This window comes from Mesoplodon mirus, assembly GCF_964341445.2.
Source record: "Mesoplodon mirus genome assembly, chromosome: 13".
In the NCBI taxonomy this organism is placed as follows: Eukaryota; Metazoa; Chordata; class Mammalia; order Artiodactyla; family Ziphiidae; genus Mesoplodon; species Mesoplodon mirus.
The window spans coordinates 7,800,180-7,823,406 of record NC_138989.1 but is presented as its reverse complement, the minus strand read 5'-3'; the positions used below and the strand labels follow the sequence as shown (position 1 = coordinate 7,823,406).

General features: G+C 53.0%; 1 protein-coding gene across 3 annotated transcripts in view; it reads left to right on the top strand.

The window, feature by feature from the left end:
- BCL7A (BAF chromatin remodeling complex subunit BCL7A) overlaps positions 1–22,829 on the top strand; it is a 30,790-nt gene extending 7,961 nt beyond the window's left edge. Inside the window, exons 2-7 of one of the 3 annotated variants that reach the window (XR_014295760.1) lie at positions 1,251–1,332; positions 5,031–5,127; positions 9,929–10,096; positions 17,423–17,607; positions 20,932–21,339; positions 21,562–22,829. Coding sequence is in view for 2 of the 3 variants with exons in the window: in XM_082641048.1 (XP_082497174.1) it covers positions 1,251–1,332; positions 5,031–5,127; positions 9,929–10,096; positions 17,423–17,607; positions 20,932–21,003 (604 nt within the window). In the remaining variant the exon portion in view is untranslated. Of the gene's footprint in view, positions 1–1,250; positions 1,333–5,030; positions 5,128–9,928; positions 10,097–17,422; positions 17,608–20,931 lie in introns of all 3 variants that reach the window. The other 2 variants (XM_082641048.1, XM_082641049.1) reach the window with 2 other exon arrangements.
- The last annotated feature ends 398 nt before the right edge of the window (positions 22,830–23,227 follow it).

The following is a 23,227-nucleotide window of genomic DNA, read 5'->3' as shown; positions in this document are numbered from 1 at the left end:
ATGTACAGCAGGTGTACATCTGGCTGTCCCATCAAATCGTGGACTCCAGAGCGCAGCTCCCTGGTTGAAACCCCAGCTTTCCTTCTGGGGGGGTCTCTCCCTTAGCCGTGGTGTCCTCAGGCACGTGGCCTCTGGCTGTCACTCCTAGTGTTAGGGGCAGGAGGTGACAGGACCTGACTCATAGGCTGCCAGAGGTCGAGGACCGAAGTTGGGAGGCTGGGGTGATACAGCTAGAGAAGGACGATGCTCGAAGCAGAGAGGTAGGAGGAGAGAGTGGTGATTACCATCATTACCCTCAGTGGAAAGCAGTCACCCCCTTGCCTTCTCGTGGCTTGTGATTTGCTTCTCACCATCAACCCGCCTTTGGCAGCGGGGGGGCCCTGGGCACTGTGCCCCAGGAGTTTAGGATGCGGCTGGGGGTGGATCGGGGGCAGCTGTGCAGACGTTAGGAGCTGAGACCCTGGAACTGAAGCCTGTCTCCGAACCGAGGTATAGGGTCTCGGGGCAGGCAACCTCCCGGCCGCGGCAGACGGGGCTGTGCTTCCCTCTCGCAGCCCCTCGGTTTCGGCATCTGGGGACTGCCCTTGGGGCCGAGGCCACTGGGCACCCAGGTTCCCCCCGCTCTCCATGCCCCGGGGCTGATCTAACTGGCGTTTGCCCGGAAGAGCCTGCGGTGGTTACTCATGCTGTGGGCTCCTGCTTCCCTTCCCACGACCTCGGAGGCATTGACAGGGGGCAGGGTGAGCCCCTGGGTGCCCTTGGGGAAGACCCTCCCACCCCCACGGAGGAAATGCCCTGTTGGTCTGAAGCCCTCTCTGCTGCCCAGAGGGGCTCTGTGGGGTGAAGGCTGGAGGAACCGGGGCTGATTCCCTCCATCCAGTGGCAGCCCCGCCCTCCCCTCCAGTCTCACCAGGCACTCTCTTCCAGACGGGAAGAAGCAATCGACCCGCAACATGCTTTGTCTCGCTCACGGCAGCCTGGAGAGATGGACGACCCCATGTGGTCCAGCAGATGGGGAAACTGAGGCTCAGGCTGGTGAATTGACTTGCCCAGGGGCCCCCAGCCAGCGAGCGGCAGAGCTGGGATTCACGCCGTCGTCTGTGTGATCCGGAGATGTTCTCTCAGCCCTACCCAGAGCTGTCACCGTGTCACAGCTGCTCCAAGGGAGTGCGGCCTGTGCCCCCCGCCGGCGTGAGCAAGGGCCTGCCCCCGAAGCCCCCTGGTAATGGGTTCTTCCTCGTCCTCTGCAGGGAGAAGAAGTGGGTGACTGTGGGTGACACATCCCTGCGAATCTACAAGTGGGTCCCTGTGACGGAGCCAAAGGTTGACGATGTGAGTATGTGGGGCCGGTCCCCTGGGGTGGGGCTGTCCATCCACACTCCCTCCCATCACAGCGAGAGGGGGCTGTCCACTACCACCCACCATGTGGGGACCCTGGGGCCAAGGCCACTTGGGCAGCAGAAGGACCCAGCTTAGGGCTGGAGAGGCTGCTGAACCTGTGTCTACCCCTCCCCCCATCATCCAGCCCCAGAGTTTGGCCCTCAGAGAGGTGGGGAATGTCCCCTGTAAGTCACCTCTTTGGGGCTGACGGCCCCATGGTTTGCCAGTGGGCACACTGCTTAGTGCAGAGGTATCCCCTCCCTGAGGCCCTGGGCACCATGGCTTTGCGGTGGGCGTGGCGGTACCTGCAGACGGGCAGACCCTCCCCCATTGTTGTAGTGCCCTTCTTGGCACCTGACCATCTGCCAGGCATTACTTTGTGGAGTGAGCTCTTTATCCACTCTGGACAGGGGAGGACACAGGCTCAGAGAGGCGAAGCTGTTTCCCCAGAGTCACACAGCAAATGTCGGGTCTTTTGACTCCAAAGCACAGACTCTCTCCACTCTTGGAGAGCCTTCTGGTGGTTGGAGCTGCTGGTGAAGGGTGACCCCAGCGTGAAAGTTTGGTGCGGAGAAGCAGGGGCCATTGACGGGGGAGGGTTCCAGGAGGGGCGGCGACTGTGACCGCTAGAGGAAGGCCTCGCGGCTGCACTTGATCTCAGGGCGGCACTGATGACAGGCCTGCCCCGCCTCACGGGTAGTTTTTCAGCTTGGTGGGTCCCAGGCCAGTGACCCTCAAAGACCCACAGGTCAGCTGCCCTCATTTCCAGTCAAAATCCAGAATGGTCCCACTGACGGGCCTTTGCATGGGCTGTTCCTCCTGCCTGAGTGCCTTCCCTGCTATGCAAGGATGGCTCAGCTCACACTGACCACATGCCTCCAGTCGTGACAGGGGGCATGATTGGTAGGTTTCTAGGGGCCATAAGGCGGGGCAGAGACTTCCCTGGCGGTCCAGTGGTTAGGATTCCACACTACCACTGCAGAGGGCACGGGTTCAATCCCTGGTCGGGGAACTAAGATCCTGCATGCCGTGTGGCGTGGCCAAAAAAAACCCAAACAAACCTCGGGATAAAGCCTCCCTCCACAATCTCCAGTGACCTGCCCCACGAGTCTTGGGTCTCCTGGCAGGGCTGAGGCTCCATTCGTGACCCTTTGATCACATGCGGCCCCTGGGTGGGTCGGTGCTGGGCTGAGAACGTGGGGGCTTGTCATCCCTTCCGGTCCTCGCCTGGACTGGTTCGTGGAGCCACCAGGGCTGCTTTCCCCAGAGGCACCGACATAGACTGTCCTGGCCTTTGGTGCCGGCCTTCCGGAGGGGGAGCAGAGTGCAGCCAGCCTCCTCGAAGGCAGCTCCTGGCTCCTGCCCACGTCTGTGCCTTGCACATCATTAGGTGTTGTATAAATGCCGGTTGCATTTGAGAAGACGTGGTCCCTGCTCTCAAGGAATTTATAATCTTGTTGGGGAAAGATAATTATAGAATAGCATGAAACAGACATCAGGGAAGTGCCAAATGGCTTGTGACGAAGGAGAGAATGTAATATATGGGCTATCAGGAAGGACAAGGCAGCCTGGGGCTGGGCAAAGACCTCAAGATCTGGATTTGGACAGACGACCCCCAGTTAACCTGTGATGCCAGGCGGGTGACCCCATCTTGCTGGGTTAGTTCCCTCTTTTGTGCTGTGGGACAGTAACATCCAGCTGCTGCGGTTTCTGCAACAGAGCAAAGGCAGTGTATCATATGGGAAGAACTTAGCACAGCTGTGCAGACAGTGCTTGGATGCTAATTCTCTGTCACCTCTGAGCCAAGATGTACAGTACTCCTCCCCCCTTTCTCTAGGGTGGTGGGTCCCACGCCTGGCTGAGCATTAGATCCCCTGGGAGTCTCAACAAAATGCAGGTTCCTGGGCCGCACCCTGGATAGCTGCATCCGAATCTCTGATGGTCGTGGCCGGTAATCTGCAGTGGGAAGGGATAGCTTTTCATGTTTCTGTTTTTGGTTGGGTTTTTTTTTTTTGGCCGCGCGGCATGTGGGATCTTAGTTCCCCGACCAGGGATCAAACCCACGTCCCCTGCATTGGAAGCGTGGAGCCTTAACTACCTGACTGCCAACAGAAGTCCCTCTTTTCTTGTTTTCAAACACCCAGTAATGATGTGGTTACATTATTTTCTTTTTTTCTTCAGAACTCTTGAAAATTGTCTTCTCTTAAATAGGTAAAACATGTTACAAAATTCATTTGTTACTTTAAAACTCTTTTTTAAAACTAAAATGATTCACATGCCATAAAGTTCACTCTTTCAAAGTTTGCCAGTCCGTGTTGATATATCTACAGTTGTGCAACCATCACCGCTATAATTCCAGAACATTTTCATTACCCCGAAAACAACACGCATGCCCTCCCCAAGATCCTGGAAACCACCAGTCTACTTTCTGTTTCTGTAGGCTTGCAGATTCTTCAAACGTTACTTTTTTTTACAGTCTTATCTTTTTATACATCTGCTTCCCATCCCTGCTGAACACCTCCAGCCCCATCCAGCTCTTTTCCTTGGAGACAACCAGTGTTTGTTTGTCCTTCCAGAGAGCTTGTGCGCGCAGAGATACAAACACACGCCCATTTATGCTCCTCCTTTTCCACCAGCGGCAGCATCCTGTTCCCATGTTCTGCACCTTTCTTTTATACATCTTGGAGACACTGAAATATTTAAATGTGTGCATATTTCTGCGGATCCTTCCATATTAGTACAGGAAGAGCTTGTACTTGGACTCTGTAATTGTTGCATCCCACTGCGTTGAGTGAATGTACTGTAATGTGATTAACAAGTCTTTTACCAATGGACACAGTTAGGTTGTTTCCACACAATTCCATTCCGTCCGTAAAAAATGGAACCACGTACAAAAAGCATCCCCTTGGGCTTCCCTGGTGGCACAGTGGTTGAGAGTCCGCCTGCCAATGCAGGGGACACGGGTTCGTGCCCCGGTCCGGGAGGATCCCACATGCCGTGGAGCAGCTGGGCCTGTGAGCCATGGCCGCTGAGCCTGCGCGTCCCCAGCCTGTGCTCTGCAACGGGAGAGGCCACAACAGTGAGAAGCCCACATACCGCAAAAAAAAAAAAAAAAAAAAAAAAAAAAAAAGCATCCCCTTGACCTTTCCCTCCTCCCCTGGGCTTTCCCTCCTCACCTGGTCCCCAGTGTCGGCCTAGAAGTCAGCTGTCTTTGAGGAAGGCAGTTCCAGGGGCCTGAAGATAGTGGAAATGTGTGAGCTGTCTTTTCCATCCCTCACCTGGCATCCCTGTACTGTACCTGCTTCGGGCAGGGTGACCATGGTCTTTTCCCCAGAGGAAATTCCCGCCAGCCAGGGTGTTTGCATGCCTGCGGGGCTGGCCCCAGAAGCAAGGCAGCCTTACCCCCAGCCCCTCAGCCCCCCAGCCCAGCCCTGGAAGCCTCCCCTCCACGGGGCTCCTTGATTCCAAAGCAGGTGAGGCTCCTCATGGGACGTGTTCAGATGTGGGCCAGTGGAGCCCTCCAGAGCCCTGGGGGCTCCAGGATGAGTCAGCGGAATAAAATATTCATCCCGCTCCCCAGGGTCTCACTGGTGCGTGCACACACACACACAATTTGGTGACTCGGTTTCTGCATCATTTTTCTCCTCCAGAAAAACAAGAACAAGAAAAAGGGCAAAGATGAGAAGTGCGGCTCAGAGGTGACCACCCCGGAGAACAGCTCTTCCCCGGGAATGGTGGACATGCACGGTGAGCTCCCCGCAGCCAGCCAGCCAGCCGGGCCCCTCTCCTGCCCGCAGCACTTGGTTGTGTTTTTGTTTTACCAGCAGGTTTGTTCACATTCCAGTCGAGGGGTAGGAGGGCTGGGCAGGACCGGGAGGCTTCTGTGCCAAGGAGGAGGCTCAGCAGAGGAGAAGAAGCTGCTTTTCCCAGAGCAGCAAGCCAAGAATCATAAATGAGCCAGAGACATTAAATAAGACCTCCTTCTCACCCAGTGACACAAATGTCACAGGACATGTTCTGTTAGTCCCATGTGCCCAGGAAGTTTTTGGGGGGATCTTAACTTTTTCCCTCCTGACTCTTATTTCCTATTTCGCTTGGGCTACTGGGAAGCTCTAACTGGATTTCTGACTTCATGTGAATCAGTCTGGGACCCTGGGACCTTCCCTTCTACATCGACTGCCTAACTTCCTTTGCTGTCTTGTTTCAGAAGTTGTAACCAGTGTCCCACTGATCAGATCCAGGCTGTTGACGTGCTTTAGCCAGTCTGCAGTTGTTTTGATGCTGCTGGTGGGTTTTTTTTTTACCTTTTTATCTGAGAGGAAAGGCACAAATCGTAAGTGTGTGGCTCCATGAGATGTTCACAAACTGCACACACCTTTGTCACCAGCCCAAATCAGGACAGAATGTTCCCGGCAATCCCCGTGGTGTCCCCTCCCGGTCATTCCCCACCCCGCCATGGAAAACCACTACCTGACTTCTAACCTCAGAGATCTGAACCAGAAGTTTCTAAAAAATTGAGTTTCTGATATTTATAAATCAGAAAATTTGCGTTTCCCCCATCCTTTGAGAAATCAGATCCGCCAGCCCTTGGGCACGTTCTTCCTCGAGGCCGCAGCCCGCTGCAGCAGGAGCAGCTGTCCCTGCCGGGAGAGCGTGGCCTCTCCAGGCCCACCAGGCTCACCTCCTGTTCTGTCCCCAGCCTGGCCCTGCCGGTCTAAGAGCTCCCAGCACTTGCCTTTCTCTGTCTTGATCCCAGCTTCAGCGTCTTTGTACTTCTGACCACCCAAGCCTTTTTGCGCAACAAGGTGATGTTAGATAAATAAACAAGTAAATCAAGAGGGAATATTGGTTGGATCTAGTTTGTAACCCTCCAGGCCCGGGCTGTCTTACTCTGGGGGAGGGGAGGCCAGCAAACTTCCCCATTTGCCCAAACTGACTAGTCTGGAAAACAGTCACAAGCTCCAAGGGCAAGGAGTCTTGCTTGTTGCTGAATTGGCTTCAGAGAAGCACAGGGAGGGTGTTCGCTGACAGTTAACGTGTCAAGAAAGTGTCACAAACGCACGCACATACCAACAACTGCCGTATAATTTTAGTTGGGATGCATTTCATTTTCAGAAATAGGTATTTGAGTTGGGACGTACCCTGTCCCTCTGTCACTGGTTAGCAGCCCCACCCTCTGGGGACCGAGGAGGCCCCTGGCCTGGCTCAGTTTCAGTTAATTCATAGAATTACAGGTGAGAACCTTTTCGAGCACAGGGCGGGATCCCACCTGGATTCTAATGTGACTCTCCTAGGATCTACCCGTCATGGCGTGATCCTGGGCTGGGTATTGAACATGTAGCCTTGGGGTGGTAATGCCTACTTCACAAGGTCGTTATGAATATTGAATAAGATAATCCCTTAAAGGCCTTGGCGTGTCAGTAGCTAACATTTAAGAAGCCGTCACAGTGTGCCAAGCATCTTGCTAAGCCCATTTTGGGCATTACCTCATTTAATCCTGGTGACGAGCCACCTTTGTACAGACGATGAAGCTAAGGCTCGAGGAGGCGAAGTAACTTGTCCAGAGTTAGGAAGTTCATAAATGCCAGTGCTGCCATCTGCGGTCCTTTGGAGGAGGCAGAATTCAAGTTCATGGCCACTAGCCCATACGTAACACCCCAGAAAAATCTAGAATACTGAGCAACCCAGGTCCCCGACTCAGGAACCATGCTCACCTTCCCTTTTAGTACATGTGCAGCCAAGAAAGACCAAGTCCGACTGCAGGGAGTGAACGCTCAGGGAAAGCTATGGGCCTGGTTAGAGTTATCTGGAAGGTTACAGGCGGGAGAATGGGCACAGGAGGACATGAAGGGACAGGGATCTGCATCCAGCTGTTTAGTCTCCAGGATCCACCTGAGGTCAGCCCAAGCATCAGGGTTGCGCCGTTACCAGGTTGCCAGGCAAGGCTCAGGGCAGCTGACTTGTTAAACATTAGCGCTTACTGTCCTTAATTAGCATGACCTAATGCTGGGACCCATAGGCTGAGCCTCTGCTTTCTGTGCTTCCAACACACACGGCCATGTATCTTGGCATAGGGAGGAGGCTGAGATTTTCTCGAAAGGTAAATCGAGGGAGTTTATATCTTTTTTTTTTTTTTAAGTCCCAGAATTCACGAGAGGATGCTTTTGTGTAATGAGCGCCCCAGAGTACACTTAAAATAAGATGCAATTTACCGAGTCAGGGCTGCAGGGCTGCCTGGCGCTTCCTCACCAGGTTGAGGTAGAGGAGAGACTCGGGGTTTGGGGCTGGGCAGACCAGCCCGAGCCAGGGGCTCTGCTGCTGGGACTCAGTTACCCCATCTGGGAGGTTGTTGAGAATAAACGGGGTGACTGTAAATGCCCTGGCCTGGTGCCCAGCATGTAGTAGGTGCCCTGGATGTGTTGACGTGCTTCTCGTTTTCTCTCCTCTCCTTCCTTCCCTGTCTCTGTTTTTTCTTTCTCTCTCTCTCATTTTTACAAAAATGGCCTTGGTCCCAGGTGCACAGCATGGCCCAGAAAAGCAGGGTAACACCACATGGGTATCTATAGTTTAAAATGACTCTTTGCTCGCTTCTTGGCCTTTCGGCTAAGATCAAGTGTAGTATCTGTTCTTATCAGTTTAATATCTGATACATCCTCTATCCAAGGACAATATATTGAACGGATTTTTGGAGCAGGCGCTTGGAATAGGAGCTTGCTATGTGTGGATGTGTGTCCCCTCCACACATCGACCTGGTATTGCAGTACCCCCAGGAATGGTGCACCCCCTTGGGGAATAACTCAGTATCAAAAGGCAAACTGCGGGGCCTTCCCTGGCAGTCCAGTGGTTAGGACTCGGCACTTTCACTGCTGAGGGCCCGGGTTTGATCCCTGGTCGGGGAACTAAGATCCCACAAGCCTCACAGTGCGGCCAAAAAGATAATAAAATAAAATGACTCTTTGTGGGCTTCCCTGGTGGCGCAGTGGTTGTGAGTCCGCCTGCCGATGCAGGGGATACGGGTTCGTGCCCTGTTGCGGGAAGATCCCACATGCCGCGGAGCGGCTGGGCCCGTGAGCCATGGCCGCTGAGCCTGCGCATCCGGAGCCTGTGCTCCGCAGCGGGAGGGGCCCCAACAGTGAGAGGCCCGCCTACTGCAAAAACAAACAAACAAGCAAAAAGACTCTTTGTGGCCAAGAAAGGGTGTCCAGGGCAAGGGGGGGATGTGCCCCAGGATCCCCAGCTTGGCCCCCCAGCTCAACCCCTAATGCCCTTGCCCAGCTAACTTTCTTCCCCTTTTCCTTTTTATTATGAAAAAATGTCATAATAGAGAACAGTAGAGAGAATAGTGTGATGAAACCCATATGCCTACCCACCTAGGTTTTCATAACATTATGCCACATTTGCCTCATCTATTTTTTTTAATGTGTTAAGTTTTTTAATTGAACTACAATTTACAAGTAAAATAATGCACAGCTCTCGAGTGTAAAATTCAGGGAATTCTGACAATTGTATGCAACCCATGCTAGAAGATTTTAAAGTACATTTCCCCACATCATGATACTTAAGTCTGTACCTAAACACTTCAGCACGCATCACTGATAAATGACATTTCTATCTACCCACTGTACCATTATCACTGCTAACAAAATTAATTCCTTACTTTTAAACTCCAGACTGTATTCAGATTCCCCATTTGTCCCAAAATGTCTCGCAGAGCTGGCACATTCAAAACAGGGTACAGATAAATTCCATGCGTCATGCCTAGTTGTTAGGTCTCTTAAATTTCTTTAATCTGTAATACGACAGTAATCTTCCCTGCGTCTCCTTTTATTTTTTTTTCTTTAGTTGCATTGACTTGTTGGGAAGCCTGGGCCAGTTGTCCTACACAATATCCACTTTCTGTTGTGAACTTGTTGTTGTCTCTCTCCCTTTTATTTTGTATCAAGTGGAATTGGTCCAGAGCTGGATCAGATCCGATGAAACGGTTTGATAATGCTGCCTTGTGGGACCACGCTTTGGCCTTTGCAGTGCTTCAGAGCCAGGCCCACAAGATGTCTGGTTTCTTCACCCAGAATGAGACCTCACGTGACCCCCAAAGATTTTGTTTTATTTATTTATTTTTGGCCGCACTGCGTGGCATGTAGGATCTTAGTTCCCCGACCAGGGATCAAACCCGAACCCGTGTTGCCTACAGTGGGAGCTCGCATTCTTAACCACTGGACTGCCAGGGAAGTCCCCCCCCCCCTTTTTTTTTTTTTGGCCCAAAGATTTTCAATGTGCTGGGCCGCCGTCTGCGGTCGGCTGCCGCTAATACAGGAGTCCCCTCAGTGAGTCGGGGACGGGGAGCTCAGATGAGCCTCCACCCCGCGCAGGACGTGTGGGGCGGCCCTGGGTGGGCAGCTCAGGGGCCTCAGGAGGAAGAGGTGTCTCCTCCCCCGGGAGAGCGTCCTGTAGGGCTGCGGGCAGCAAGGCCAGGGGGACTGAGCCCCCCACACGCCTTGAGTCAGCAGCCGCGGCATTTCACGCTGTGGTTCTGTTCCCCCCCGTGCAGATGATAACAGCAACCAGAGCTCCATTGCAGACGCCTCCCCCATCAAACAGGAGAACAGCAGCAACTCCAGCCCCGCTCCCGAGCCCAACTCGGCCGCGCCCGGTGATGGCACCGACGCCAAGGCGGATGAGGCCCAGGCCGATGGGAAGGAGCTCCCCGGGGCCGAAGGTATGTGCCCTCAGGGGCTGGGCTCAGAGGGGCCTCTCTCCAGCCAGCCTTCAGCCAGGCAGTTGGAAGGGTCTTTAAGGAGGTCCTGCCAAGTGCCACCCCCAGAAGGTGACGGTAGAAGAAAGGTAATGCCTGGAGCTCATATTCTTGAGGGGCAGTTAAAAATATACAATGTAATATTTGGAAAATAAGTGCTTTGGAGAATTATAAAGTAAGAAAGGGGAGTGGGTTAGGGTTGCATTTTAAATAGGATGGTCAGGGAAGGCCTCACTGAGAAATTGACATGAGAGCAAATGAGGCTCAGGTTAGGGGAGGGAGCAAGCCAGGTGGGAGAAGAACATTGGGGGCAGTGCAAAGGCCCTGCGGCAGGAGCATGCTCAGCATGGCTGGAGAAGAAGGCATGAGGGTCTCAACAAGCGAGATGAGGTCAGAGAGGAGGCAGGACCTTGAGTGTCGGGGCTCATAGGCCACTTCACAGACCTGGGTCTTTATGCTGAGTGAGACAGGAGCCTTTGGGAGTTTGAATGCCGTGATATGAAGGATCACCTTGGTTGCCGTGATTGAGATCAGACAACGGGGAGGCCAGGGCGGAGGCAGGGAGACCAGTGAGGGGGCTACTGTAGTTGTCCAGATGGGAGAGGATGGTGGCTGATTATGTGGTAAGAAGGGGTCTGATTGTGGAGGACAATATACATGTATATGTGTATTTATAGGTTTGTTTATTTTGAGGCTTCTGGATTCTCTATGTATTTATTTATTTTTTTAACCTTGAGTCTTCTATTTATTTATTTATTTTAATGTTTATTTATTTGGCTGCACTGGGTCTTGGCTGCGGCGCGCAAACTCTTATTTGTGGCATGTGGGATCTAGTTCCTCAACCAGGAATCGAAGTCGGGCCCCGTACATTGGGAGCGCAGAGTCTTAGCCACTGGACCACCAGGGAAGTCCCTCTGGATTCTCTTTAAATGAAAAAATTTCCAGTATACAGAAAAATTGGACAAATGGTATAATACTCTCCTGTATACCCACCAGCCAAACTCGTCAGTTGTTAATGTTTAATGTTTTGGGGTTTTTGGTTTTTGTTGGAGGGGGGTTGTGGTTTGTTTTGGTTTTTGGGTTTTTGGGGGGTTTTTTTGCTTTGCTTAAAAGTATTTTTTTCTGAGGCCATCTGACATTGAGTTGTAGACCTTATGACGTTTTGTCTCTAAACACTTCAGCATGCATCTTTTAAAAATAAGGACATTCTCTTACGTAGTCACGATGACCATTATTGCACCTAAGAAATTGAACAGTAGTCCCTGATTGTCTAATATCGAGGTGTGTTTCGGGGGCAGAGGTGAGAGTGTGTTCGATGGGCAGTGTGTGGGCCCTGGCCTTGCCGCCACCTGTGATGGGAGAGGTGGAGGGGCAGGGCCAGGGCCATCTGGAGTGCCTGCAGATGCCCGAGTGCAGAGTTGGGGGTTCCAGGGAGAGGTCCAGGCTGATATGCTCTACCTGGTGGGGCAAGGCAGCTGGCCTGGAGTCCGGGCTTCCAGATGCTTGGGGAGGGCGTGCATCTCCTTGGGAGAAGGCTGTCCTGTGTTGCGGAGTTCATTCACATCCCCTTCCGTTCCGTTCCGTTCCACACACTTCACCCACGTCAGCCCCATGCAAAGCTCCATGCCAGTCCTGGGCGACAGTCAGCTGAGTCCCACTCCTGACTCCCAAGAACTCACGGGCAAGACAAGCACTGAAGCTGAGAACTACAGTCTACAGAGGTCACAGGCAGACTAGATCGAGCATGTGGTGTGCGGGTGTGACCATGGAGCCCAGTGGTGTTTTTATTTTTAATTGGAACTCGATGCCAAAAATTTTTTTTTTAATTGGAGTAAAATTGCTTTACAATGTTGTGTTAGTTTCTGCTCTACAGTGAAGTGAATCAGCTATATGTATACCTATATCCCCTCCTTGGACCTCCTTCCCCCGCTTCCCCCCCATCTAGGTCATCACAGAGCACGGAGCTGAGCTCCCTGTGCTTTACAGCAGGTTGTCGATGCCGAAATTTAAAAGTTGAGCAATTTCACTTAAAATAAGATCGATTTCCAGCCTCTCTTGAAAAGTGGGAAGATCTGGCAATACTGGACCTGCATTTCCATCGAGCAGCAACCAGCTAGAGCAGAGATGTGGCTGCCTCTCCAGAGAGGGCCAAGAGGACCTACATTCACCAGTTACCACACTCCTCACCACACCCTATTGTCTCCCTGATGCTGAGGCCAAAGGCAGTTGCCATGTATTACACCGTGAGATCACTGTTGTTTTCCGTTTTTGTTTGTTTGTTTTTTGGCTGCGTGGCTTGTGGGATCTTAGTTCCCCGACCAGGGATTGAACCCGGGCACTTGGCAGTGAAAGCGCAGAGTCCTAACCACTGGACCGCCAGGGAATTCCCTGTTTTTCTCATTGTTGATTTAAAAGGAAAGTTAATATGTTTCTTGAACCTTTTTCTCTAGTAAGAGTGGAAAAGTAAAAGGCTGAGAGGCTGGGGGAATGCACATTTCTTTGAGGAAGAAGGAATATTCCTTTAGATTTTCTTTACAAAGCTTATTTGTGTCTGAATTAAATATTTGACTCATTCATGGCACTGCCTGGCCCCTAAGGGGGCTTTTGAGCTCACCGTGAGATGCAGTAAGGAAAGGGAGCCTGGAAGGCTTCCCAGAGGAGGTGCTGTCTGCCTTAGTCTTAAAGGATGAGCAGAGATAGCAGGGAACTGAGCAACCCAGGCAGAAGGGACTGCAGGGCAGTGCCTGGGGACCTGCGGGGGAAGATGCCCATGTGCCAGGAGCACCTCTGTGCAGAGGGTGCAGGTAACCCTACACAGGGGAAACAACCATGAATTAGGATGCAGATTGAAGTGCGCCCCCAGCTCTCCAGGGTCCTCCCCCTCAGGGCGGACCACTGCTGAGTCTGTTTTGTAGCCTTCCAGAGAGAGTCTGCACCTAGAAGCATCTGTATGAGATGATAACCTTTCTCTTTAGAACGCTTTCACTTAGCCATCACCATGGAGATAATTCCACGTTAGGACACATGGATTTGTCTTACTTTCTTTACCAGCCTATCATTCAATGACGTGAATGTGCCATGATTTATTTAAATAGTCCCCGCGTTGGTGGTCACTTGGGTTGTTTCTGTCTTTTTCCTACACTGACAGGGCTGGAGGGAGACTTGTGTGCACGCCTCTTTGCCTCTTTGCTCAGGTGTGAGTGGGTGTGCTGGACGCGGCCCTGGAAGGGGGCTGTGGAGACGAAGGGCTCGCCCTCCGTAGGCCCTGCGGGGTCTTCCTCCAGCGAGCCGGTGGGCGGAACGGCAGAGCAGGGCCTTTCAGCCTGGGCACTGTGGGCATGTGAGGCCGGATGAGTCTTTGCTGTGGGGTGTCCTGTGCGTGGCAGGGTATTAAGAAGCACCCCTGTCACTAGATGCCAGTAGCATGCCCCACCCCCAGTCGTGACACCAAAAATGTTTCTAGATGGGGCCAAATGTCCCCTGGGGGAGCAGGGGACAGAATCGTCCCCAGTTGAGAACTCTGTCCCAGGGACTTTGGCGCCGCCTTCTCCCGTGTACAGCACGTGGGCATCCCCTCTCGTTCCCGTGGGGCCCGCCCGCCCAGGCCTGGCAGGGGGAGGTGCTGGGACGGGGCCGTGGACACAGGACGAGCTCGTCACATCTGAGCCGACCCTTGCTGGCCGAGTGGCCTCAGGCCAGCGGCATCACCTCCTGCGTGCCTTCCTGCTTCCTTGTTCATAAGGTGAGACCAATAACTCAGGAGGCTGGAAAGGAGGCGGGGCTCGAGGGGGTGGGGCAGCGGGAGGGCAGAGCGATCCTGGGGAGCTGGGGGCGGGGCCTGCGGGGCCCCGTTCTGACCACTCCTAGCTTCTTGCTTGCTGGGTTGGGTTTTTTTGTTTTGTTTTGTTTTTTTGTTTTTTTGCATTGGGAGCGCGGAGTCTTAACCACTGGACCGCCAGGAAGTCCCAGTGGCTTCTTACTTTCTGGCCATGGCCTCGTTTCTCCCATGTTTGGGGTCTGTGGCTCCTTTGCCCTAAAGGGTCCAGTAGAGCTCGGCAGCGGGATTACGTCTGGGGTCGGTGCTTCCACAATCTCTACCCTACCATCCACAGCCCCACGCACCATCACAGGTCCAGGTGGGAGCCACACCGGGGTCCCTCCTGGCCGGGCCAGGCCTCTGGGCCGGCACAGTTGCCCAGCTTTGACCAGGCGGGACCGCGCTGGCGGCCAGGCCTGCCTGCCCACGGCCCCGGGGCTGCCGAGCTCCTGCGGGAAGGACAAGAGGCGGACCCTTGGGCCTTCCCAGGTTGGGGCCTACTGCCTGGGGGACAGGGCGGCTTGGTCGCCAGCTGTTGACCTTGCTTTGAACTTGTTTACTGCTGAGTGAGTTCAGGGAATGACATAATGTCCAAACTCCCTGGACTAAATTTAGGCCCTCGGAAAATAATTTCCCCTGAGCGCGTTCCAGTGCTGTCGGGTTAAGAGAATCAGGCCGCTGCAGCGAGGTCTGGAACGCTCCGCCAGCTCTAAGGACAGTTCCCACCGCGCTCTTGGGCCGGTCAAGGGGTTAGTGTGACTCTCTGGGTGACCGGCCACCTTCATGATTTCTAAGCCTGCAATGGGGCCCTTACCTTCCTCTCCACTCTGCAAAGCCCACCGGCTAGGGCAGAAAAGGATCTGTAGTCACAGAGAAGGAGGACGATAACAACTGCAAAGGTTTGTTAAAGCAAACATATATTATGAACTAGAATATAAGGTTAACATTGGATATTTTCTTTTTTTAAAATTCAGATGAAATTCCCATAGCATAAAAGGAAGCATTTTAGGGCTTCCCTGGTGGCGCAGTGGTTGAGAGTCCGCCTGCTGATGCAGGGGACACGGGTTCGTGCCCCAGTCCGGGAAGATCCCACATGCCGCGGAGCGGCTGGGCCCGGCTGGGCCCGTGAGCCATGGCCGCTGAGCCTGCGCGTCCGGAGCCTGTGCTCCGCGACGGGAGAGGCCACAACAGTGAGAGGCCCGCGTACCGCAAAAAAAAAAAAAAAAAGGAAGCATTTTAAAGTGAACAGTTCAGTACCATTTAGCACATTCATGATGTTGTGCAGTCATCACCTCTGTCTAGTTCCAAACTGTTCTTATCACTCTAAAAGGAAACCCTGTATCCTTTGGCTGTCACTCCCCATTCCCCCCAGTCCCTGGCAACCACCAACCTGGTTTCTGTCTCTGTGGACAGAGACAGAAACATTTTCTGGACATTTCATATATATAAAGGGAGTCGTGTAATATGTGACTTCTGGCTGACTTCTTTCATTCAGCATCATGTTTTCAAGGTTCATCCACATTGTAGCCTGTGTCAGTGCTTCATTCCTTTTTATGGCTGAATAATATTTCATTGTGTGGATGGACCACATTTTGTTTATCCGTTCATCTGTTAATTGACATTTGGGCCGTTTCCATCTTTTGGCCGTTGTGAATAGTGTTGCTGTGAATATTTGTGTACAGGTCTCAGTTTGAGGACCTGTTTTCAGTTCTTGTGGGTCTATCCTACAAGTGGAATTGCTGAGTCGTACAGGAATTCTATTTTTAACTTTTTGAGGAACTGCTGTTACATGGATTTTAAAGGTAAAACTAAAAATACCAAAGAGATGTCAGGTTTATGGGGAGTTTGTTTCTCTGCCCTAGATAATCCCTCATTTACTCCCACCTGGGATTATTTTGCTGCTTGGATACTTCTGTCTTTCCATTTAATCCTCACAGTGGCTCAACAGGGCGGCTACTGTCAACCTTCACTTTACGGAGGGTGAGGGATCTGAGACCCAGGAACAAGTGGCAGAGGCAGTATTAGAACCCAGGCCGGTTTCTAGACCCTGTGTCCCCCTCCCCAGACACGAGCTTGTAGGCGTAGCCCAGGGGCCACAGTGAGGTGGACCCCTGACCCTCCCCGTGGTGGCAGGAGAACCCAGCTCAGACCCTGACGGGATGTCGGGTTTCCTGGCACTGCCCTGAGCCATCAGGACTGCTGGTTTAGGAGAAGTAAGAGCATGTGTTAACCGAAGCTCCCTGGGCTCCCCTGGGATGGACGGGCTGAGGGTCAGCCTCCTTGGAAGGAGGACTGCAGCTCCTTCCTGCCCTGTCCCCAGCCCTGTGTGCCCTGCTGTCCTCAAGCCCTGGAGTGCTGTCTACTTTCCCCCATTTCCCCATATTGCTTGCCTGCTTTAAAACTTAAGCCTGGAATTTTTTTTCCCCTTTGTTATGCCTCTGCCTCAGAAACCCCAGAAAGTAAGGCATACTTGAGTATTTTAGTGCACTTTTTACAAATTAGGGTGACATATGTTGTTGGTGTCTTGAATGCAAGCAGAGCTGAGCCCTGGGCGTGATGTGGCTGCGCCCTCCATGCGCTCTGTGCCAAAATAAGCTTCAGGTACAACGGCCGTTCCCCGTTCTTCCAAAGCCGCATCACCTCACACAACCTGCTATGGCCTGCACCTTCCTTCTGCTAAAGGAACATGGTGGGGGGAGCAGGGAGACTGATGCATGAGAAACAGCTCAAATGACTGGCAAAACAGGACTCATTAAAGATTGCTTGATAGAATGCTATGTAGCCATCTTGTAGGCTCTTGTATTTACAGAGTTTTTGAGGACATGTATTTTGGAGAAAGTCTTCCAAAATACTATGAGATCCTTATTTGGGGAGAGTGTAGAACTGTATGCATGTGGGGAGAAAACATCCGGAAAGATGGGACTAAGTTCTCTAAAATGATAGTGGCGTGGTAGCTGTGGATGGCAAGATAGTTGGTGATTTAATTTTTTTCTGTATTTTCTGTTTCTTGCAATGACAATCCGAAAAATATCCATATTATTAAGAGAAATGTTTACAAAGGGGCAGTTACCTCTGTGGGTTCCCCAGCTGGAGAAGGCAGGCTTCCTAAAGGAAGAGGGAGGAGTCAGCAGCCATGATGGTTGGAGCATGCTGTGTCCACCAGAGGGCGCCAGGTGCACGCAGCACAAAGCATCCTGTCGCATCCTTTAGGTGGCCTCTCGGGGCACTTGGTAGGTAATAGGTGTGCAAGGGGAAGGGTCAGAGGCTGCAAGGCCAGAGTGGGGCCTGGCTGCTTAAAATGAGATCCCTAAGAATAAGCAAGAGACTTCCCAAGCCCCCCAGCCTCCTTGCAGTCCCGACAGACCGCCTGGCCACAAAACTACCCAATTCCAGGTATTTTTAGTAGTTGGTCCATCTGGCTCCGCATCTCCCGTGTCTGAAAACAGCTTGTGTCGTCTTGCTTTTTCCCTCAGATGCTTCTGACGAGCAGAATTCACAGTCTTCAATGGAAAACTCGATGAACAGTTCAGAGCAAGTAGAACGGCAGCCATCTGGAGATGTGGGTCTGGCTGCAGAGACGTCCACAGTCTCTCAGGTACCTCGGTCGAGGTCTCAGAGGGGCAGCCAGATCGGCCAGGAGCCCGTTGGGGTGTCGGGGGTACGTCAAAAGGTGTTTTGCTGTTTTGTTTCGTTGTTTGCTCTTTGGACGATTGGAACTGTCTGGTATTCACTGAGCAGGATTCGTGAGCATCCTTCTGTGTCTGAGCTGGTCACTGGGGCCCATGGTGAAGGAGGAGACACACGGGTCTGGCCCTTGGGGTGGGTCCTTTATCCCAGCCTCAGCCTCACCACTTTGTTTATTCGGGTCCACAAAAGCACTTCCCGGTCTCAGTGACCCAAAGTCAACTTCCCTTAGAGCTGGGAAGATAAGAAGACTTCAAAATCCTAAATGTCCGATGAGTCATCCTTTGGAATTTCGCAACTGACAACACTCCCCCTGCTCGGACCCCTTTCTGGGTCATCACTGTTTGCCAGAATCTGGTCTGAATCAGACAGTGCAGGCTCAGGTGGCTTTGTGGACAGGAGGAAATGTCCCGGGTTCGAATCCCAGATCCTTCACTTGGCACACATGAGTCTCAGTATCTCCAGCTGCTAAAATGGGATCACGGAACTGTCTTGGGGCCAGGGTGCGGGCGAGAGGAGAGAATGTGGGTAACACACTTAACACAGAGCTGCGCGCACGAGATGCCCCAGTGTTGCCTTGGCCTCCATGGTGATTTTTTACCGTCAGCCCTCTGTGCTTATCTAAGAGGTCTGAGGACTCAGGTATCAAAACTTCAACTAATCAAACTGTTTCCACTTTGCTGAGTATTTTCATACCTGGGGAGAAATTGACAAGTAGCAGAAAGAAGTCTGTACTTCTGTCTGTCTGTACTCTGGGGAGCCTTCAACCAGGCCTTCCGCAAGGGAAAGTGCCTCTCAGATTTTCACATCTCCATACCCTTGGATCTGCAGCCCCCTTTCAGCCTATAGAACACCCTTCCAAAGGCCCAAAGACACAGAGGTGGTGTTGATGAAAGATGTGTTTGCAGTGGCAGAAAATTGGCCACAACCTAAGTGTACCGGAAGGATTAAATAAATCTGGGGTCATGGATAAAACAGCCTGCTATGCAGCTGTTAAAAAGAGTGTGTTGACCCAGGTACAGATAGAGAACAAAGAAATATTCTCACAATGTGAAATGAAAAACACAAGGCAGGGCCTCGAGCATAGCACGAGCCCATTTGATTAAAACTACGATACAAATCAAAGACTCATGTAGATAGAGCTGGTAAAACCAAGAAGCAGCTGGGGTCTCCTGGCCTCTTGAACTCAGTGGAGGAAAGATAGCTTGAAACCTTGATCCACACCCTGGGAGCATGTAATGCTTTCCACTGACATCTGAAAGTCCAGGGGTCTTCCAGTCTAACACGTCCCCCCCTACTCCCATTTCCGGGGACCCAGACCTGAAATGGGACCTCTTCTGCCATTTTCATGCTCACATAGACATGCCACCTGTCTCCAGAGCTGCTAGGTTTGTGAGCAAGGCGAAGGGTGCGCCGCACTAAAGCAAACAGCTTGGCATCGATGTTCAGCCATTCCTGTTTAAAAAAGAAAAAAGGCTCCCCGTCCCCTTTCTCACCCCCTCCCTCCTGCCCTCTCCCTTACGCAGGACAGTTCTCCTGTCTCCAGAGTCCGCTCCCAAGCTCACATACTGTCCCCCACCGCGCCCCCCATGCAAGCGCTCTGCAGACACTTCACCTGAACGGGATCCACCTTCCCCGGAAGGCACGGCGGCCCGCTTTCTCCTGTTACCTTCAGACTGAGCTTTTAGCACTTCCATAAGGAAAAGGGAGGGGTGCCTCCCTGCCCTACCTGCTCTCCGGGTTTTCCTCAAGAAATTCGCACACATCCTACATCAAGGCCCGGGGCTCTCTGTTTCACATCCATTGGGTACCCACTGTGCATCGGGCAGTAAGCCGGGTACGAGATAGCCCGGGTGAGCCAGCAGACATGGTCCCCGGCCCTCGCGGGGCTCACGATGGGGTCGGCCGGGGGCGGGGGGTGCCGAGACACAGCCGGGAGACAACAGACGCAGGCGGGCCACGGTTCACGCCGCAGGAGGACGGGAGCGGGGCAGCGAGGAGATGCGTAAGAGGAGCAGTGTGCCCTCCTGGACAGCGGAAGCGGGGGGCAGGGGAGGGCTGAGAAGTCAGGGTGGCAAGGGCAGGCCTTCTAGGCAGAGGGGACCGAGGGGGCACAGGCCCGGAGACAGGAGCCGTCCTGAGGAGCGGAAGGGGAGGCTGGACAAGGAAGGCGGGATGGAGGGGAGAGCGGGAGGCCGCCTCTGCCTGGCGAAGAGCTGGGATTCTGTTCTGAGGCCAGTGGGACGGCATTCTATGTAGGGTTGCTACTTTGAGAAGATCTCTTGGGCTCTGCTCAAGGCCAGGTAGGGCAGCCGTGGAGCGGCTGCTGCAGCAGCCAGATGAGGTTGGAGGCTCAGGTGTGGACAGAGTGGCAGGCAGAGGGCAGAGGGGCTGGGCCGAGGGTCCCTGGAATTGGAGTTGGGCGTGGGGGCACGGAGAGGAGGGAGGGCTCCAGGGTCCGCTGTATCCCAGGCAGACGGTGGTACTGTCGCCAGCTGTGGGAGCACCGGTTAGGACGGGCAAAGTCAGGAGCTGGATTCGGGTGGTGGGTCAGGTTGGAGCTGCCTGGGATGGTGGTGTGAGAAGGTCGAGGGAGAGGCAGACGAGTGAGCGTTGAACTTTCTTTTTTTTTTTTTTTTTTTTTGCGGTACGCGGGCCTCTCACTGCTGTGGCCTCTCCCGTTGCGGAGCCCAGGCTCTGGACGTGCAGGCTCAGCGGACATGGCTCATGGGCCCAGCCGCTCTGCGGCATGTGGGATCTTCCCAGACCGGGGCACGAACCCGTGTCCCCTGCATCGGCAGGCGGACTCCCAACCACTGCGCCACCAGGGAAGCCCTGAACTTTCTTTTTTTTGAGTCCCGGGACTTCTTGGGAATTTGGTGGCAACTATGGACCCTTCCCCCAGAATAACAGACTTGTGTACATTCCACAGTGCTGAGTGTCTGCCCCGGGCTGGGCACCTGTGCTGAGCCCTGGATGAGCAGTTGTTAACACGGCCAGGTTGGTCTAGCCTTCTAGCTTACAGAGGTAAACCCGAAACTGCGGATATAATTACCCTGCAGCTAATGAGAGATTGGAAGACATGAGTGACATGGGCTTGGTGGACACAGGAGCAGCTTGGGTGTGAGGCTCCTCGTGGGTCCATGAACCTTTTTAAATCCACGAAAGGGTTACAGGGTCAGAACCATGGATGCCCGCCCTTGGGTCCTTCCTGGGCTGATCTGCAACCTCCCGGCTGACCTGAGTCGCTTTCCTGGGGTCTCAACCTGTGTTTCTCTTTTCTTTTTCTTCCCCCAAGGATCTGGAAGGAGTGCCACCCTCCAAAAAGATGAAACTGGAGGCATCGCAACAAAACTCCGAGGAGATGTAGACACCGAGTTCAGTCCTCTGATCCACTTCTCACGGGAGATGCATCAGCAGGCTTAATTCTAGAACAACCTCACCCGAGCGGATCCCTGTTGGGTGCGAAGGGAACTACTAACTTTTCAAGTTTACCAAGTGCAAATCCAAGAAAACCTAGAACGGCGTAACTTCTCAGACACTGAAGAACTTCTTGCTGTGAAGCAAAACACTCGAATCTTGAACTGACTGTCCTGGGGAAGGCGGGGTCGACAGCTCAGGAGCGTCTGCACACTGTCTCTGAAGCCAAGATTACATTTGTGTTGCTGCTGTATTTTTTTTTTTTTCCACTCCTCTATTTAAGGATGTAAGCTATTTGAGGGTGGTACCGATCAGGAATTCGCTTTTTCATCGGGGCTTTTCACTGTTCAGCTGATTCCTTCCACTTTCTTTTTTTGTGCCTTGTGCCCTTGAGGTGACCTCTGGCATGTTTTCCTGGTTGTTTTGCATCTCCCCTTGCAAGTGCCCTCTTGGTTCACTTCAGGCAGCCATTGCCCCGGTCCTCACATCTCTCTCCTCCCTGTCCCAGGACTTCAGCTGGAGCGGACCAGGCAGGGAGAAGGAGAGCCCGAGGCTGCAGAAGAGCAGGAACTCCCCGGCAGCCTGACTTCCTGGTCCAGGGGGCTGAGGGACACACCCTGAGCCCCAGGTGGGGACAGCACCAGCCTCCAGGGTCCGAGGAGTCTCCGATGTCTGGGCACTGTCCCCAAGGGCTTCCACAGAGCCCTTCGATTGTCCTGGCACTTCCCCCTCTGCCGCCACCACACCTCCGAAGATGGACTGGCTTCCGCCGCTGACTGCAGGATTGTCTCCTTAAGACGATAAAGGGGCGGAGGAGGCTGGGAGCAGACGGCAGGAGTAGCTGGTGCTGAACTTTCTCTCATAGGACGTCGCTTGGATTTCAAATCCACAGTCACCTGCTGCCCTCTGCTCGCCGCCCTCCCCCCCAGCTCCACCTGTCCCCACCTGCAGAGGAGGCAAGGTTGCAGTCGGCCAAAATCCAAAATCCGCTTGCTTCTACATACCGTTCCGACTCCCAGAGCAAACAGTTGGATGGTGTCTCATTCCTGGATGCGCCGACGCTCCCAGACGCTGCCACGGGGGAGCGGGGGAGCGGGCCTTGAGGGTTGGACCTTGAAGGCCAGAAAGGAGGCACCGAGGAACTGGAGAGCTTTGCACTCCTCCAGAAAGGGGCAACCGGGCCCCTCCCCCGCCTCCATCCCCTGCCTGCACTGGGACACCTTCATCTCACTAAAATGGAGATGCCCGCCCCCCCCTTGGACAAACTGCCTAATTGTTTGGTTCTGAGGCCTGTTTTGCTATTAATTCCTATACGGACTCCTCAGACCTTAACCCTTTTCCTGAGCTTTCTTTACTGCACTGGAGTTCCAACTCCCTTTGAGTTGTATGGCGGGGAGGGAGGGTTCCGAGGGTTTCGTTGGTTGTTTTATTCTTTTTTTCTGTTTGTTTGTTTTTGTTTTTGTTTTGGCTAATTGGTGCATATTCAGGTACCACCTTTTTCACATGTGGATCTCTCTCCTGACCACCGTGGGGAGTGTCTGCCAGGTTCCATTTTCTAAGCGTGTCTGAGGGTGAGGCTCTTACTTGTTTTTTAAGGGAGCCAATCTATTTCCTGCACTTCAAGAGAATCAAAATGTTCCTGAATTTCAAATACCTCATGCAAAAATGTCTCCTGAAACAAGGGAAGAAAAAAAAAAAAACACGAACTTTGAAAATCTTAAATGTTGAAGTTAGCGATGCCGAAAGTTTTCTGTCTTAAAAAAAAAAAAATCCTTATCCATTTCGCCCCTCAGGCAGGCAGTTCTGTGGAGAACTGTGTCCTGCGTTACCTCTCAGCATATCTCAAGGCGGCTTTACCTCCAGACCCTATAGAGTTAAGAGTTAACTTTTTCCTTTGCAGCAAAACTCCATTTGGATGAAAGATGAATTTGGATATTTATTTCCTCTTCTTTTTTGGGAAACGAGAGGTTACAAGCAAGACAGCTGAAGGAGAATCACACACGCATCCGTGGAAACAGCAGGGTCCTCTCGACAGGCAAGGGGAGTGGACACGGTTAAGCATGAACGAAGAGGACGCCCAGGATACGAGGCTGTCGTTAGTTTTTCTCTGAAGTGCCTGAAGGTAGGAATGGGCCGGGGGTCGGGACCGACGGGGCCCCGCCACGGCCACGCCA